The sequence below is a fragment of the Pongo abelii genome, chromosome 10 (assembly GCF_028885655.2).
Source record: "Pongo abelii isolate AG06213 chromosome 10, NHGRI_mPonAbe1-v2.0_pri, whole genome shotgun sequence".
In the NCBI taxonomy this organism is placed as follows: Eukaryota; Metazoa; Chordata; class Mammalia; order Primates; family Hominidae; genus Pongo; species Pongo abelii.
The window spans coordinates 13,423,958-13,441,111 of NC_071995.2; the positions used below are offsets into that span (position 1 = coordinate 13,423,958).

At 43.3% G+C, this 17,154-nt stretch overlaps 1 protein-coding gene across 1 annotated transcript in view; it reads left to right on the forward strand.

The window, feature by feature from the left end:
• The window catches only part of APOLD1 (apolipoprotein L domain containing 1), a 65,373-nt gene extending 48,549 nt beyond the window's left edge, over window positions 1–16,824 (forward strand). Inside the window, exon 2 of the mRNA XM_009247487.4 lies at window positions 12,263–16,824. Coding sequence (XP_009245762.2) covers window positions 12,263–13,006 — 744 coding nt within the window. The 3' untranslated portion in view covers window positions 13,007–16,824. The remainder of the gene's footprint in view (window positions 1–12,262) is intronic.
• The last annotated feature ends 330 nt before the right edge of the window (window positions 16,825–17,154 follow it).

The window sequence follows — 17,154 nt, forward strand, 5'->3', positions numbered from 1 at the left end:
AACAAAAAATGGGCCAATGACCTTAACAGGCACCTCACCAAAGAAGATATTGGTGGTAAATAAGTATATGAAAAGATGTCCCAAATCATATGTCATCAGGGAATGCAAATCACAACAGCAATGAAGTACCATTACATATTGATTAGAATGGCCAAAATCTAGAACTGACAATACTAAATTCCCTGATGAGGATGTGAAGCAGCAGAAACTCTCCTTCATTTCTGGTGGGAATTCAAAATGGTACGATGAGTTTGGAGGACAGTTTGGCCGTTTCTTACAAAACTAAACATACTCTTGTCATAAGATCCAGCAGTCATGCTCCTTGGTATTTACCCAAAGGAATTGAAAACTTATGTCCTCACAAAAAGCTGCACACAGATGCTTACCACAGCTTTATTTGTGATTGCCAAAAATCAGAAGCAACCAAGATGTTCTTCAGTAGCTGAGTGAATAAATGGTGGCACATCCAGACAATGGGACATTATTCAGTGCCAAAGAGAGATGAGCTATCAAGTCACGAAAAGATGTGTAGGAAATTTAAGTGCATGTCTGTAAATGAAAGAAGCCAATCTGAAAAGTCTACATGTTGTGATTCCAACTAATGATATTCTGGAAAAGATGAAACTATGAAGACAGTGATCAAAGATCAGTGGTTGCCAGGGGTTAGGAGGGAGGGAGGGATGAACAGGCGAAGTGCAGAGGATTTCCAGGGCAGGTAAACTACTCTGTATGAGACGATAATGGTGGATACATGTCATTAAACATTTTTCAAACCCACAGAGTGTACAACACCAATAAGGAACCCTAATGTAAACTGCAGACTTTGGGCCAATGTAGGTTCATGAATTGTAACATAGGTACTGCTCTGTGGGCACTGGCAATAATGGGTGAAGTTAGGCATGTGTGAGGGCAGGGAGCACAGCATGTCTCTGTATGTTCCACTCAATTTTGTTGCAAATCTAAAACTGCTCTAAAAAATAGTCTAACAAAGCAAGTTTGGAGAGGAAAATAGATTACATAAAATCATTTTCTTACCTAATGCAAAAGTAAATAGAGTTGAAAACTCACCATAGAAACTACATTTTTTAAAAAACGGTTGCGTACAATGGCTTATGCCTGTAATCCCAGCACTTTTGGAGACCAAGGTGAGAGGATTGCTTGAGGCCAGGAGTTCATGACCAGCTTAGGCAACATAGTGAGACTTCATTACTACAAAATTTTCTTTCTTTAATTAGCTGGGTGTGGTGGTGTGCACCTGCAGTCCCAGCTACCCAGGAGGCTGAGGTGAGAGGATTGCTTGAGCCCAGGAGTTCAAAGTTACAGTGAGCTATGATCATGCCACTGCACTCCAGCTTGGGTGACAGGGTGAGACCCAGTCTCAAAAAAAAAAAAAAAAAACCACAACAAACAAACAAAACTAAATTAATAAAAGCAAATAACGAGAATAATAATGACCAACTTTCAGGGTGTTAGAGGATACATCCCTTGCTTCATCATATTGCTTAATGTGAACTGACTGAATTCTACTAAAAATAGACTTTAAACAAAGTTAGAAAAGAAAACCAGTAACCAACATTCTCTCACTTATAACAGGCATATTACAAATTAAACCATTCAAATAGTCTAAAAGCTAAGGGAAAGCTTAAGATTTATGATGTCTCTGTAGATACAAAACAAGCAGGTGTTATAATTCAGGCTGCAATACTGTTGTAGATGTCTGAGAACTCGGAAGATAATGACTAAGCCTGAGAAAGGGCCAGACAAAGGTAATTGTTTCCCAGTATCCTGGAAGATAAGAGAATCTTTATGGCTACTGGAGGGATGTGGACTCAGCTGCAGTCTTTCTGGCACCAGAAGAAAAGGCATGTGGTAAACTAGATATTCTGTAATAGGGCCCGTGGGGCAAACGATTCTATATTAATGATAGAGTGTAGGTTTCACCCACAGGATCCCAGGTGTTCTGTGCAGGTGTGCACACCTGTGGAGGAGGAAGCAGAGCAAACTTTAAAGTGCACACATTAGGAAGCCTGGGATGGTTAAAGATTTCCCAGCATCAGATATGTCCAAAAGAAAAAGCAAGTAAGATTAGCAAAGATACATGCTTTTTTCCCTCAGCAAAAAGCAATGAAGGTTGAATCTCCCTTTAAAAATAAAAATCAGATTATGAAGCAGTAACATTCAAAATCATATTATATTGAATTAAAAACAGGTAAAGTGTTTAGTGGAATAGATTTCCTAGAAGTAGATGTTAACAATGGTAACAAATCAATATAAGACTAGCCAGCAATAACACATCTATAGAAAAGCGTATTTTTTAAATAAAAAATGATCAAAATTATATTCATCTGAAGAAGAATTAGCACCCGCTATGCACTATATATAATAAACTCCAGGTGGGTCAAATTAGGCTAAAATGTTTATTGTGGATATTTTCTTTTTACTTTAACCATCAGTTTCCCTTTCCCTGACATAGCGATCCCATTGTAATTTCCTAGTGTGAAACTTCTCCCTGAGTATATATGTAATGTTGGTGGGAAGGTCAAGTTCTTTTACCATCTCCCACTTGAAAGCTGAAGGCAATTCACCCCTCTTCTCCCTGCCCAGTGCAGACAGTAGATGGGCACTTGACCTAAGCTCAGCCAACCCAGTGGTCACTCCTGGAACTTTGATTCTTAAACTGATACAAGGACAAAAGGAAACAGTGGTTGGTCAGTTTCATCACACAGGCTGTTCCAATTACAAAATGGCGATGTCCTTTCAGTTTCTTGATTCTTTAGAACTCCATGGTCCTTTCCCACGCTCAAGTATGTTCCCTCAGTCTCATAGCAATAATTCACTTATATTAGCCAGAGCGAGATTTTTACTACAAGTTGAGTATTCCTTATCCAAAAGGTTTGGGACTAGAAATGATTTGGATTTCAATTTTGGCGGGATTTTAGAATATTTGCATTATACGCTTACCAACTGAGCACCCCTAATTAAAAAATCTGAAATCCGAAATGTTTCAGTGAGCATTTCCTTTGAGCATCACTCTAAAATCCAAAACTTACTGAGCACCAGTGTGACGCTCAAAGGAAATGCTCACTGCAGCATTTCAGATTTCAGATTTTTGCATTAGGGAAATTCAACCTCTCAACCTGTATATCCAGATGGAGACTGCAATTCCAAAGAACAAACTGAAGAGGAAGAGGGTATAGGAGGTGGATGATGGTGTCACAGTTCACCTGGAAATATCTTCTCTACAAGGAAAGGTGTTTTGTTTTGTTTTGTTTTTTTTGAGACAGGGTCTCACTCTATCACCCAGGGTGGAATGCGGTGGTGCAGTCTCGGCTCACTGCAACCTCTGCCTCCTGGGGCTCAGCGATCCTCCCACCTCAGCCTCCTGAATAGCTGGGACCACAGGGGTGCACCACCACACCTGGCTGTTTTTTTTTTTTTTTTTTTTTGTATTATTTTGTGGAGACAAGGTTTTGCCATGTTCCCTAGGCTGGTCTTAAACTCCTGAGCTCAAGCAATCCGCCAGCCTTGGCCTCCCAAAGTGCTGGGATTACAGGCGTGAGCCACTGTGCTTGGCCAGGAAAGCATCCTGACAACGATCTGATGGTTTATATTTCTTCTGCTTGCTTCTCCCTGTGGGAGGCGTATACCTCTCTATCTTTTTGTTTATTTTATTTTACATTTTTGAGACAGGGTCTCACTCTGTTGCCCAGGCTGGAGCGCAGTGGTGCGACCATGGCTCACTGCAGCCTTGCCCTCCCAGGCTCAAGCACTCCTCCCACCTCAGCCTCCCAAGTAGCTGAAACTACAGGTGCACACCTCGTGTGGCTAATTTTTAATTTTTTTTTTTTTATAGAGATGGGTTCTCACTGTGTTGCCCAGGCTGGTCTCAAACTCCTGGGCTCAAGCAATCCTCCTGCCTCGGCCCCTCAAAGTGCTGGGATTACAGGAGCCAGCCACTGTGCCTAGCTCCTACCCCTTTAATGTTGGGTTGGCCACAACTTGATTGGCCAATAGAATGTGAGCGGATGTGATAGCTACCCTGTCTGAGCAGCCTTAGGAATGGTTAGTCAATTTTGCTTCCAAAACATATTGCGTACTTTATCCACTCCATTGCATCTTACCAACACTAGCCAAATCTGAGATAATCTCTGTCAACTACTTCAATAACCTTCTAACTGTCTCCTGGCTTTAGTTGTGTACCTCCGAGAACCATCCTTCACACAACCGTCACACAACAATGTCAAATTAACCCTGTAAGGCCACAGATGAAAGCCTTCAATGGCTCCCTCTTTCCCACATAGCACTGGAAAGCTGTCATGACTTGGCTTCTACCTACCCCTTAAGCCTCATCCTTTGGCCTTCCCTGCTTCCCACTTTATGTTCAGCAACATTAAACACCCCGGACACTCCTCCATTCCTTTGTCCATTCTGTTCCTTTGTCCAGACTGCCTCCTCTCTCTTCTAATTTTTGTCCAAATAACTTCTGTTTAACTCTCAAGATTCAGCTCAATATCAGTGCTCCCAGAAAGTCTTCCCTAGTACTTCCTGGGCATGTATTTGCCCTGTGCTTTCTTCGTACCAGCACATACACCGGCACTTCCCCACATTAAATTTAAATGATATATTCTGTCTTTTTCTCTTCCAATAGATTTGCCATCTCCTGGAGGGCAGAGACTATATCTTATTCAGCTTTTGGTCCCCAGACTCTAGCCTGATGTCTGGCACACAGTAGGTGTTCAATACACATTAGTGGAGCTGAAATTGAACAAATTAAACATTAATATAAGAAAATTCTGAAAGCCTTCTGCCTCTATTCTTACAAAAGCTGGTGGCATTATAAATGGGTTCTTCTGGAAAGGAATATAGCACTATATAACAAAAACGATGAAGATGGTCATTCTCATTGACTTGGTATTTTCCCATTTGTGAATACTCCTCAAAGAAATAATCCAAAGGAAAAAAAATGTACACAGATGTCCTGGCAACTCTAGTTATAACAGTGAAAAACCTGGAAGCAATCCAAGTGTCTAACAGGGAAATGACTAAGCAAACAGTGGGATTATTACGTAGCTATTAAAAAATGACAGAGGTGAGGACTATGTCAACATAGACAAGTGTGTATCTATCTGCAGGAACGTTAAGTAGAAAAAAGAACACAGGCTAGTGTTTAAACACTAGTGATTAAGGATGTGTGTGTACATTAACAAAGATTGGAGGCCAATTTGGAGAAATGAAAATGGCTGGAGTGCAGTACTTGTTGAGTCTTTATTTTCCTGTGCAGTTCCACGAATTTTTGACAATAATACTTGAGATTCCATGCAATATAGATATCCTAGAAGTCTTCTGCAGAAGAACTATTCTAAGTTATACCAAGCTGTATAGTCCAAGAGAAAATTTTATGTTAAATTCTCATAAAATTGTTATAAAATAATATTTCTTTAAGTGAACAAAGCATTTTTCTTTAGTTAAATTCAACAAGCAACTATGAGAGCTTGACTATGTTCTAGAACACTTACATTCTGGGGAAATTCAAAGAAATCATGGGCAAAAATCCTCAGGTGAATATGTGTTATTATTTTAATTTGCCTTTTTTTTTTTTTTTTTTTTGAGACAAGGTCTGGCTCTATTGCCCAGGCTGGAGTGCAGTGGTGTGATCTCGGCTCACTGCAGCCTCACCTCCCAGGCTCAAATCATCCTCCCACTTTAGCCTCCCAAGTACCAAGTAGCTGGGACTACAGGCACACACCACCGAGGTGCCTGCCTCAGCCTCCCAAAGTGCTGGGATTACAGGCATAAGCCACTGTGCCTGGCCGAATTTATTTTTATTTTGGTGAATGTACATATTAGAACAGATGGCAAAGGAAAGTCTGCAAGACCTTTGGACTAAACCTCACACTTACAAGTTGTCTCAATTTTATTTTTTATTTTAATTTTATTTATTTATTTATTTTGAGACAGAGTCTGGCTCTGACACCCAGGCTGGAGTACAGTGGAGCAATCTTGGCTCACTGCAACCTCTGCCTCCAGGGCTCAAGCGATCCTCCCACCTCAACCTTCCCAGTAGCTGGGACTGCAGGCACAGGCCACCACGCCCAGCTAATTTTTGTATTTTTTGTAGAGATGGGGTTTTGCCATGTTGCCCAGGCTGGTATTGTACTCCTGGGCTCAAGTGATTCTTCCATCTCCACCTCCCAAAGTGCTGGGATTGCAGGGTGAACCACCGTGCCCGGCCTGAATTTTATATTTTTGATATCTCCAAAAGAGGTCCTATATTTAGTCACTGAGATATACAGTTAAGGATTAAAAGGAAAAAGTCATCATCACATAACTTTAAACTTGTGCCACTTTTCCACTTGGTGCACTATGAATTAATATTTTATAAATCCTGTGACTATATTGTGAATAGCAAAATATTGACATAAGATATATTACATTGCAATTAAAAGAAATAAGCCACAGTTTCTTATATTCCATTATGGAATTTCTTCATTTTAAAAAATCAGCTGAGAGGCTATGCACTGTGGCTCACACTTATAATTCCAGCACTTTGGGAGGCCGAGGCGGGTGGATCACCTGAGGTCAGGAGTTCAAGACCAGCCTGGCCAACATGATGAAACCCCGTCTCTACTAAAAATACAAAAAATTAGCCAGGGGTGGTGGCGGGCACTTGTAATCCCAGCTACTTGGGAGGCTGAGACAGGAGAATTGCTTGAACCTGGGAGGTGGAGGTTGCAGTGAGCTGAGATCGCGTCATTGCCTAGGCAACAAGAGCGAAACTCCGTCTCAAAAAAATAAAAAATAAAATAACTGAGAGTCTCAAAAAATGGAGGTGGCCCACTCCTCTGAAAGGCCTTGAGCGTAATTATCACTTTATCTTTTTTTTTTGAGACGGAGTCTCGCTCTGTCACCCAGGCTGGAGTGCAGTGGCATGATCTTGGCTCACTGCAAGCTCCACCTCCCGGGTTCACGCCATTCTCCTGCCTCAGCCTCCTGAGTAGTTGGGACTACAGGCGCCTGCCACCATGCCCAGCTAATTTTTTGTATTTTTAGTAGAGACGGGGTTTCACCGTGTTAGCCAGGATGGTCTCGACCTCCTGACCTCATGATCTGCCTGCCTCGGCCTCCCAAAGTGCTGGGATTACAGGCGTGAGCCACCGCGCCCAGCATCACTTTATCTTTAAAATGTAATAGTTTTAAGTAGGGGCCTAAAGCAAATGGGTTGTTGATAAGTGTATAAACACCTAGCTAACATAGTCCTTTCCACTAGACTTACTGTTTCTGCTGTCATGTAACCGGTGGTCAGAAAACTACCAGTTCTGGCTGGCCATGGTGGCTCATGCCTGTAATCCTAGCACTTTGGGAGGCCAAGGTGGGCAGATCACCTGAGGTCAGGAGTTTGAGACCAGCTTGGCCAACAATGTGAAACCCCATCTATACTAAAGATACAAAAATTAGCTGGGCATGGTGGTGTGTGCCTGTAATCCCAGCTACTTGGGAGGCTGAGGCAGGAGAATCGTTTGAACCTGGGAGGCAGAGGCTGCAGTGAGCTGAGATCGCACCACTGCACTCCAGCCTGGGCAACAGAGCAAGACTCCGTCTCAAACAAACAAACAAACAAACAAACACTACCAGTTCCTAGAGCAGTGGTTCACAAACCCGGCTGCAGGTAGGAATCACGTGTATTTTCCCAGATCCCACTCCAGACCTCTTGAATTAGACTCACCAGGGCTGGGGCCTGAAGATTCCTATGCTTAAAAAGCTCTCTCTCGTCCTTCCTACACTGAATTTCCTCATGGTTCGAGGACTCAGAATTCAAACTAGTACAGCTAATGCCGCGGTTCAGCTGCATCAAGAGTTTAACACAGTGACAACTTGTCTCTACAAAGTCAAAAAATGAGGCAGGAGGATTGCTCGATCTCAGGAGGTCAAGGCTGCAGTGAGGCATGATGGTGCCATTGCACTCCCACTTGAGCAGCAGAGTGAGACCCTGTCTCAAAAAAAAAAAAAAAAAAAAAAAAAAAGAGTTGAACAGATCTGAAGGCTAGTTTGAGGGCCAACCACCATTTTCAATGTAGTCTCTCTAGGGTGATGTGTTGGAAGCGCCCAAAAAACAATTTAAAAAAGAAGTTTGAGAATGTGGTCCACAGATTTTTTTGGGGAAACTGACCACACAGAACTTTTGATCAAAATGCCTTCATTTGTTCCTAAAATTTGTTATTATGTCTTTACTATATGAAATTAAACAAATGCTGGCTGGGCATGGTGGCTTATGCCTGTAATCCCAGCATTTTGGAAGGCTGGGGCAGGCGGATCACCTGAGGTCAGGAGTTCGAGATCAGCCTGTCCAACATGGCGAAACCCCATCTCTACTAAAAATACAAAAATTAGCCAGGTGTAGTGGTGCGCACCTGTAATCCCAGCTTCTCAGGAGGCTGAGGCAGGAGAATTGCTTGAATCCGGGAGGCAGAGATTGCAGTGAGCTGAGATCATGCCACTGCACTCTAGCCTGGGCAACAGACTGAGACTCTGTCTCAAAAATAAATAAATAAATATAAGTAAACAAATGCTGAATTGAAATTGTTAAGTTCAAGTGCCAGTTCTTATAAACAAGGTGAAGTACCAGTTGGGTTTTTTGTTTGTTTGTTTGTTTGTTTTTGGAGACAGAGTCTTACTCTGTTACCCAGGCTGGGGTGCAGCGGTGTGATCTTGGCTCACTGCAACTGCTGCCTCCCAGGTTCAAGTGATCCTCCTGCCTCAGCCTCCTGAGTAGCTGGGACTACAGGAGCACGCCACCACACACAGCTAACTTTTTTGTATTTTTAGTAGAGACGGGGTTTTACCATGTGGGTCAGGCTGGTCTCGAACTCTTGACCTCAGGTGATCCACCAGCCTTAGCCTCCCAAACTGCTGGGATTACAGGGATGAGCCACTGCACCTGGCCCCAGTTGGTTTTTTTTTTTTTTTTTTTTTTACTTTTTTTTTGAGACAAGGTCTCTATCATCCAGCTGTGTTGCAGTGGTACCATTATAGCTCACTGCAGCCTTGACCTCCTGGGTGCAAGTGATACTCCCGCCTCAGCCTCCTGAATAGCTAGGACTACAGGTGTGAGTCACTATGCCTGGCCAATTTTTAAATTGTTTGTAAAGATGGGGTCTCATTATGTCAACCAGGCTGGTCTGGAACTCCTGACTTCAAGCGACCCTCCCTCCTCTGCCTCCCAAAGTGCTGGGATTATAGGTATGGGCCACCATGACTGGCCAAAGTACCAGGTTTTTATGGGCAGTAAAACTTTAGCCCAAACTGTCAATTAACTCAATTTTTTTTGCCTCCATAAAGAGGCAAATACAAAGAAAATGGGATTTCAACACAGAGAAAAACAAATTCCAAGATATGGGCTGAGGTCAGTATACATGCTGTCTGTTCTCCTCTAACTTCTGGTTCTTCATCCTACCTCTGTACTATGATATTGATGCTCTGAAGAAGAACCTGTATCCCAGCAATATTCCTCATCTATAAAATAAAGATTTAATTGTGTTCCTCTAAACCCAAAACACACAGGATGATGTCCAGGGAAGTTAGAGGAACATGTGTCAGCTGAAGAATCAGCGGTATATTCCCTCTTGTCTACCTCCCCAATTCATGCTGGCCCACATCCCATTTGGAGTGACCATGTCTATGGAGATAGAGGAGGATATTCTTCCGCTTCTAACCTCAAAAGGACACACTGGAGGCATCTAGATTGAGGTTACAGTTATCCTTTGAGGAGCTGTAACAAGCATATTTGGAAGTGGACCAAATCTAGAATAATCAAGTTTGAAAGGACTATGGTTGTGAGTAGTAGCAAATAGTACTGTTGCTACTGCTGCTACTGTTGCTATACTGTGTTGATAAATACAAAGTATGGTCATAAAGGTGGGGGATTTAATCATGTTCCAGAATGGTATGGCTGTTAAGGCTTTCCAGGTAAACCAGACAGTTGAGATAATCCTTATTCAAGTGAGAAACGAATTTGGCCCTCCTTATCTGGAGGAGAGGGTTAGAAGGACGATGGATGGATTTGGGGCCATGTGGTAGGACTGAATTCCTAGGCTGAGCTCCAACCACCTCTGAATGTCCCAGAGACATCTATGTTCCATCTGATCTGGTCTGCAGCAAGTCCACAGAAGCTACATTCACTTTTCCCTGCTGAATTCTCAAAATAATTGCCCTTCAGCCCATGCCTCACAACCCTGTAGACAGAATCCACTCATTTCCCTATCACATGGGCTACAATTGCTACTTCAAATGAAAACTTGGGAAGCCAATGCCTTGCTGTGGTTGACAGTGTACAGTCAGCTCCTCGTGCAGCCTGACCCCACTGATTTTTCTGATGCATGTGACCTGGAGTGTGCCCTTTCTGAGACCGCCAATGTCTTCTCCACAGCTGGAGATGCCCAAAACTGCATGCAGCACTTCCTGTGGGTGAGGCCTTGCATTCTTAGGACTGCAGGGTACCCACTGCACGCCAAATGATCCCAGGCTCCAGCCACTCACAGATTCACAATGCTTTTAAAAATACAGCAGTGGAGTATGAGTGGCTCTATCAGATATGAGGGTTTTCCACCCCCTCCCTTTTCTTTTAAAATATGATTTTGTAATGGTGGCCTCAAGAAACACTATAATTGGTCAGCCTGGGGTGCGTTTGAAGGCCTTCCCTATCGCGTCATTAGCTATTCTCAGGAAACGCAGGGTATCCCCCTGGGAGAATGACAACACACTTGTTTCAAGTTAGGGAAGAGCCTGTGGTTCTCTTCCTGCGTTCAGGGGAAAGCGAACACACAATGTTCGTTTCCTAAATACGGGATGTGCTGTGCTGGCAGGTTATTTTCCACCATGTCACGTCCTTCTGGATGAAGGCAGCAGGGGTCATGACAGGAAATGGCAAATTCTCAGAATGAGACAAGGCTTTCCCAGGGCAGCCATTGGTTCTCTGGAACTATAAAGCACACTCATCCAGAAACAGCCTCAGATTTTACTTTCCTGGAGGCAGACAGAAGTGAATGGTAAGTGGGGAACCCTGAGGCATATATTCGGGATGACTTTTTCTCATTTTCTCTTTTCACCTGGAAAATTATCCCTGGTGGGTTGGATTATGGAAGCATGGAATTAAAATTAAGTCCTATGAATAAGGAGATGAGGATTCTAGACTGGCCTCTGTGAAGAATCAGCTGCTTCTAGAATCTGATGTCTGATGCAGGCAGTTCTTCCAGATGAGAATGATTTCTACCCTGATAGCTCAGTTTTGAAATGCTCTATTTCTATGGCTCATTTGCCACTTTTAAGAAGTTCCTAATAATGAAGAGTACAGTGGACATGAAGGTGAGAATCTGCAACTAGGATGAATGTACTTTTCCCCCAAGATGTAAAACTTGTTCATATCTTTGTCAGTCATCTTCAGTTGGCTTCAACGTGGTACAAGTTGTTGAACAAAAATTTTGGCCACTTTATTTTATTCAACCATTACTCATTTTTAAAAGAAAACTTTCATAACAAAGAGACATAATGGTATTAATTTAATGTGACTTAGTTTAAATTAAGCACCCAGCAAAGATTGATGTTTCTGAAGATCCAAGGAGCCCTAGTTAGAATAAACAGTGCAAACCTCATTTTAGGCTTGATTCTAAGAAAAGAGCCTGGAAGAATCACAAGCAGAAGAGTTGCTTCAGGCAAGCATCTAACTTAGATTAGTTTCTTCTGCTTGGTAGAAAATATGATTTTCGAGGTTTTGGTGACGTCTTTTTCATTCATTAGAGAAAGAGAGAGAAAAGTGTGTTGCAAAACTCCTAGGATCCAATTTTCACATGATGAAAGGGCTTTGTAAACTGTACAACCCGCCACTTACAAAGTGTTATCTTAAGTAGAGCAAAGGCCTCAGTATTGGAGAAGCCTTCTAATACCACGCCCCTCCCAGTTTAAATCTTATTTAACACATAGCTGATGAAACCCATCGTTAGCGTTCCCTCGGAGAGAAGCAGAAGATAGCATTATTCCTATTTCCATATGCAGAGATAAGGTCCTGAGAACTTGTGTGGTTCCCCCCGGATTCCAGAACAGGTCTTTGAGAACTTGACTCATGATCCACTGGAAACAGACCCGTTCCCCTAGCGTGGCAGTGGCTGCTCCGCTGAACTCGTGCCAACTTCCCGCTGGCGTCCGGGCAGCAGGGCGGGAGTGGCGGCTGGCAGGGAGACTCCAGGCTGACCGCGTGTCTATGTCCCCGCAGGGAATGGAGAGGCCGGCGGCCCGGGAGCCGCAGGGGCCCGACGCGCTGCGGCGCTTCCAGGGGCTGCTGCTGGACCGCCGAGGCCGGCTGCACGGCCAGGTACTGCGCCTGCGCGAGGTGGCCCGGCGCCTGGAGCGCCTGCGCAGGCGCTCCCTCGTAGCCAACGTGGCCGGCAGCTCGCTGAGCGCAACGGGCGCCCTCGCCGCCATCGTGGGGCTCTCGCTCAGCCCCGTCACTCTGGGGACCTCGCTGCTGGTGTCGGCCGTGGGGCTGGGGGTGGCCACAGCCGGAGGGGCCGTCACCATCACGTCTGATCTCTCGCTGATCTTCTGCAACTCCCGGGAGCTGCGGAGGGTGCAGGAGATTGCGGCCACCTGCCAGGACCAGATGCGGGAGATCCTGAGCTGCCTCGAGTTTTTCTGCCGCTGGCAGGGCTGCGGGGACCGCCAGCTGCTGCAGTGCGGGACGAACGCCTCCATCGCCCTGTACAATTCTGTCTACTTCATCGTCTTCTTTGGCTCACGTGGCTTCCTTATCCCCAGGAGGGCGGAGGGGGACACCAAGGTTAGCCAGGCCGTGCTGAAGGCCAAGATTCAGAAACTGGCCGAGAGCCTGGAGTCCTGCACCGGGGCTCTGGACGAACTCAGCGAGCAGCTGGAGTCCCGGGTTCAGCTCTGCACCAAGTCCAGCCGTGGCCACGACCTCAAGATCTCTGCTGACCAGCGTGCAGGGCTGTTTTTCTGAGAACATCCTTTCCCCCTAATGACCGAGGCCAGCAAATCATCCCCATGGGATGCTCCAGATTTTGTAGCTCCCTTAGGAAAACACCAAGCTGGGTTAGGAGCCGAAGGCAAAGGATGAGAAAAACTGTTTTTGAAGTGGGCAGGTCCCCAAAGCCCTTCTTTTCCCATCACTGTGACAGCTGTCTGGGCTTGAGTGCTACGGACTTTTCAGTCTTCCTAGTGGAATAATGTGACCCAAAAACTGTTTTTCCCTTATCAAAACCTTTCTATCTAAACACAGCTGGGCAGGCACTCCTGTTTTAAAGTTATTTCGGGGTCCCTGACCCTGCCCTGGTGGCTTGGCCTGAGACTGGAGAGAGTGCCATCATCTGGGTCCTCTCCAAGTCCTACTAGTCTTTGAAGTCCTCAAAATGCCCGTGAGGAAGGCATTGGCCTCTCTTCCAGAATTTCTGATACAAAGAACTCCAGAATCCAGAGCAGATCAGCCCTTCTCTGAACGTTGTAGGATGGTTCAGAACCCAGAGAGGGCCCTGGTGCTGACATGTCCTCCTCTTCCCTTTCCCCTCAGCTTATCTGCTCCCAGATGCAGCCTGGGTATGGAGTAGGCCTTATCTGAGTGGCTCCCAATCCAGTCCTCCAAGTACTCAGAGGGGAAGCCCGTTAAGCCATCATTTAAGTCATTTAAGTCCTGCTCCCTCACAAGAAGCTGAGGGCCAGATAGATGGAGCAACTGCCAACTTCATTTCCTGACTTCATTGTGTTCAGAAGAGAGTGATGGGTTTTGAGTTAGACAGTCCTGGGCTTGAGACAGGCTTTATCACTACTGTGTGAATGTAGCCACCTAATCTCTCTGAGACTGTGTAAAACAAAGATGATAAAATCTCACCCTGTTGTGAGATATTAAATGAGCCAAAGTGCCTAGCATGATGGTGCTGGCTCATATAGTGTAGTCCCTGGAATGGCAAATTAACATCACCCAGGAACTTGTTAGAAAGGCAAATTCTTGGACACAACCCTCCTGATTTATGGAATCAGAAACTCTGACTATGGGGCCCAGCAACCTGAGTTTAAACAATTTCTCTGGATGTTCTGCGGCACACTAAGGTTTAAAAACCACTGCAACAAATGCTAACTTCTAATCCCCTTGATGAGCTTTCACGAAGTCTCATGGCTTCTCTAGGGACTCCATGGTCTTCAGAGTCGTTCACAGATGACCAAGGACAGACTGTGTCCCAGAAGCCAAAATGAGAGAGAGAGAGAGAGAGCACGCATACGTGCATCCTGGGGCAGTGTCTCACCGTATGAACTAAGGGATGTAACACTATAAGCCCATTAGAGGGCAGTGTTTCCCGCCTATTGTAGAAACTGGTACAGAAAGGAATATGAAGTTCCTGAAACTGAACTTGTCTATTATTACCTTCTCTGAAAAGTGCCAGTCCATGTATTTTTTATTTATTTTAAGTTTGTAATTTAATTATTGTTTATTGTTTGCATTTAATTTTATTTAATCACCACATTTAGAAAATAATAAGAGCAAGTTTCTAAATGGGAGACTGCTGAGGCTCTTTGCAAGAGATGAGATTAAGTTTGAGTTTCTAAGGCAGGGCATGAGCTGGAAATAGCATTGCTTTCCTTGAATGTCTCTCTCCTTCAGGGAGATTCTTTTTCTCTAGTGTTTTAAGTGATCCTTTGAAGTAAGTGTGGAGAGTCTTGAATAGCAAGACCAGGAGCTGAGTTTAAGCTTGTAATGGAAGCTTGCATTGTGGGATATATAACTGAGGAAACATATTTATCCTGAAGGCATTTTGCCAGAAGGTAACACTTGATCTGGAAACGGAATCTATTTAGTTCAGGAAAGATAAAAAGTTTAGAGGTATGTGAAGGAAGCACTTAGACCTTGCAAGCCTGATGTCCTATCAAGTTATGTCTTATGGGTGACAGACAAAATAGCTTGTCTTATGGTGGTGATGTGTTGCATTTTCACTTTGAGGTCTGTAAGAAACTGTCAGCGAAAATATGTACAATTCCTTCAATTTCCATTCTTAACAACTGTAATGTTGAAAACTAAGTTGAAAAGTCTTTGGGACCATACATGCAAAAACGGTGCCTCTGTTATTTAATTATTTAATATTCTGTAAATGTACCCAATCTGCCCCCACCCTTCCCAATGATGGCAGTATGTCTGAGGAAGTATAATTTCAGTACTGGGGTCGGGGAGAGGAGGTGATGTTTCTATATTTTTATTTTTTTCTATAAATTGCAATTGGTCTGTATGCTGGTTTATTTCGAAATTTATATTGGTTTATTTTCAAGCTGGTGTCATCTCGTAGACTGTTTCACCCAGATGCTAGCATTTTTTTTTTTTTTTTTTTTTGAGACAGAGTCTCACTCTGTCACCTAGGCTGGAGTGCAGTGGTTTGATCTCGGCTCACTGCAACCTCCGACTCCTGCGTTCAAGCAATTCTCCTGCCTCAGCCTCCTGAGTAGCTGGGATTACAGATGTGCACCAGCACATCTCGGCTAATTTTTGGTATTTTTAGTAGAGACAGGGTTTCACCATGTTGGCCAGGCTGGTCTTGAACTTCTGTCCTTATGTGATCCGCCCACCTTGGCCTCCCAAAGTGCTGGGATTACAGGCATGAGCCACCTTGCCTGGCCAGATGCTAGCATTTTAGATCAAACAATTCATTTTAGATGAATTGTTTTGTTTCAGAATCATTTTAAATCATTTTAGGATGTACTTCACATTATTAGTTGTGTTATCGCATAAAGGTACAACCATTCCCTAACTCGATCTTTTATTAATGCTTAAGTTTAAATTATATTCTTTCAATGCCTAAGCTATTCCCTAGAATTAAACTGGGCACTTCTGGAAGCAGCAACAGTAACAGCAGCAGCAAACTTTTCCTATCATATTTTGGGTGTATCAAAAGTTCTATACTTTTGAAGTTATGATTTCAGTGGCCCACTTTATTTCTAAGGAAGAGCGTCTACTTTGGAACGATACTTTGCACATAGTAGGAACTCAAGAAATGCATTTGAATAATTTAATTAACTGTTTAGCTATCTTAATGAGAATTTGTTGACAACAAAAGATCATCCATCGCCTTATGTGTGAGTAAGATTGGAGCCTCTATCAAGATTTAGTCAAGTTCAGTTAGATTGATTCTAGAAACAAATATTTATTTATTTCTTTTACTGGGATGTGAATAAGGCTTTTCCTTAAGGCCTTCATTCTATAAACAAACAGGTTGAAATGGTATGTTGTAAAAGAGAAGAAGGGAGAGAGGTATTTAGATGATAAGTGTACTTCACAAAAATGCCAGAGTTTGAGAAATAAGCATGTTTGTTCTAAATGTTTAAGTGCTTCCCTGTTAGGTTCTGGGGTTTGCAATCATTTGAATTGTTTTGTTTCACAATAAAGGAGATTCATTGGGTTCTGCATATTAAGGATTCAATAAAACTGCTCCATTAAAATAATAATCCTTAGCAAGCATTCGAATCCTGACTGCTTTGATGCACTTGCCCTTGGGCACCTGTCATTTCCAATATGGTAAGTGTCAAAGTCAAAAGTATTTACTGGGAGAAAAAAGAGAAGAGTGGTTGTAGAAGTCTCCCTAAATCAGATATGTCAAGCAATCAGCCAGCGTGGTATATTTCTCATTCAATATTTCAGTGTGAATTGAGACACTGAGATAAAGACATTGTGCAGAGAAAAATGGGGATACAGTTAAATGTAGCAACTCTTGAGTTCATTTTTTCCCACTGTAGCAAAATTAATGCTTTCTCTTTGTTGAAATAAATTGCTCATTCCTCAAATTTTTTTATCTTTCTGTAATTAATTTCCTAGTTCTATGTTTCCTTGTGTATGAATTAGTAACTTTGAAAAAGGGCAGATGTTTAATCATTTTCACTTAGAATATTCAGATCAAACTATATGAATCAATTTTTTTAAAGTAATCAACGCATACACAGGAATTCCCTTATTGCCTAGAAATCAGACTTCCAGCGGTCTCAAAACCTTTGAACATAATTACAACCTGGGAAAGTATTGAAAGGAAACCTAGAATCAGCCAAATTAGCCTTCACAAAATCCAAACACTAAAGAGAGGTGGGCAGGGAGGGTGAAGGGCAGCATGTATATCAAGA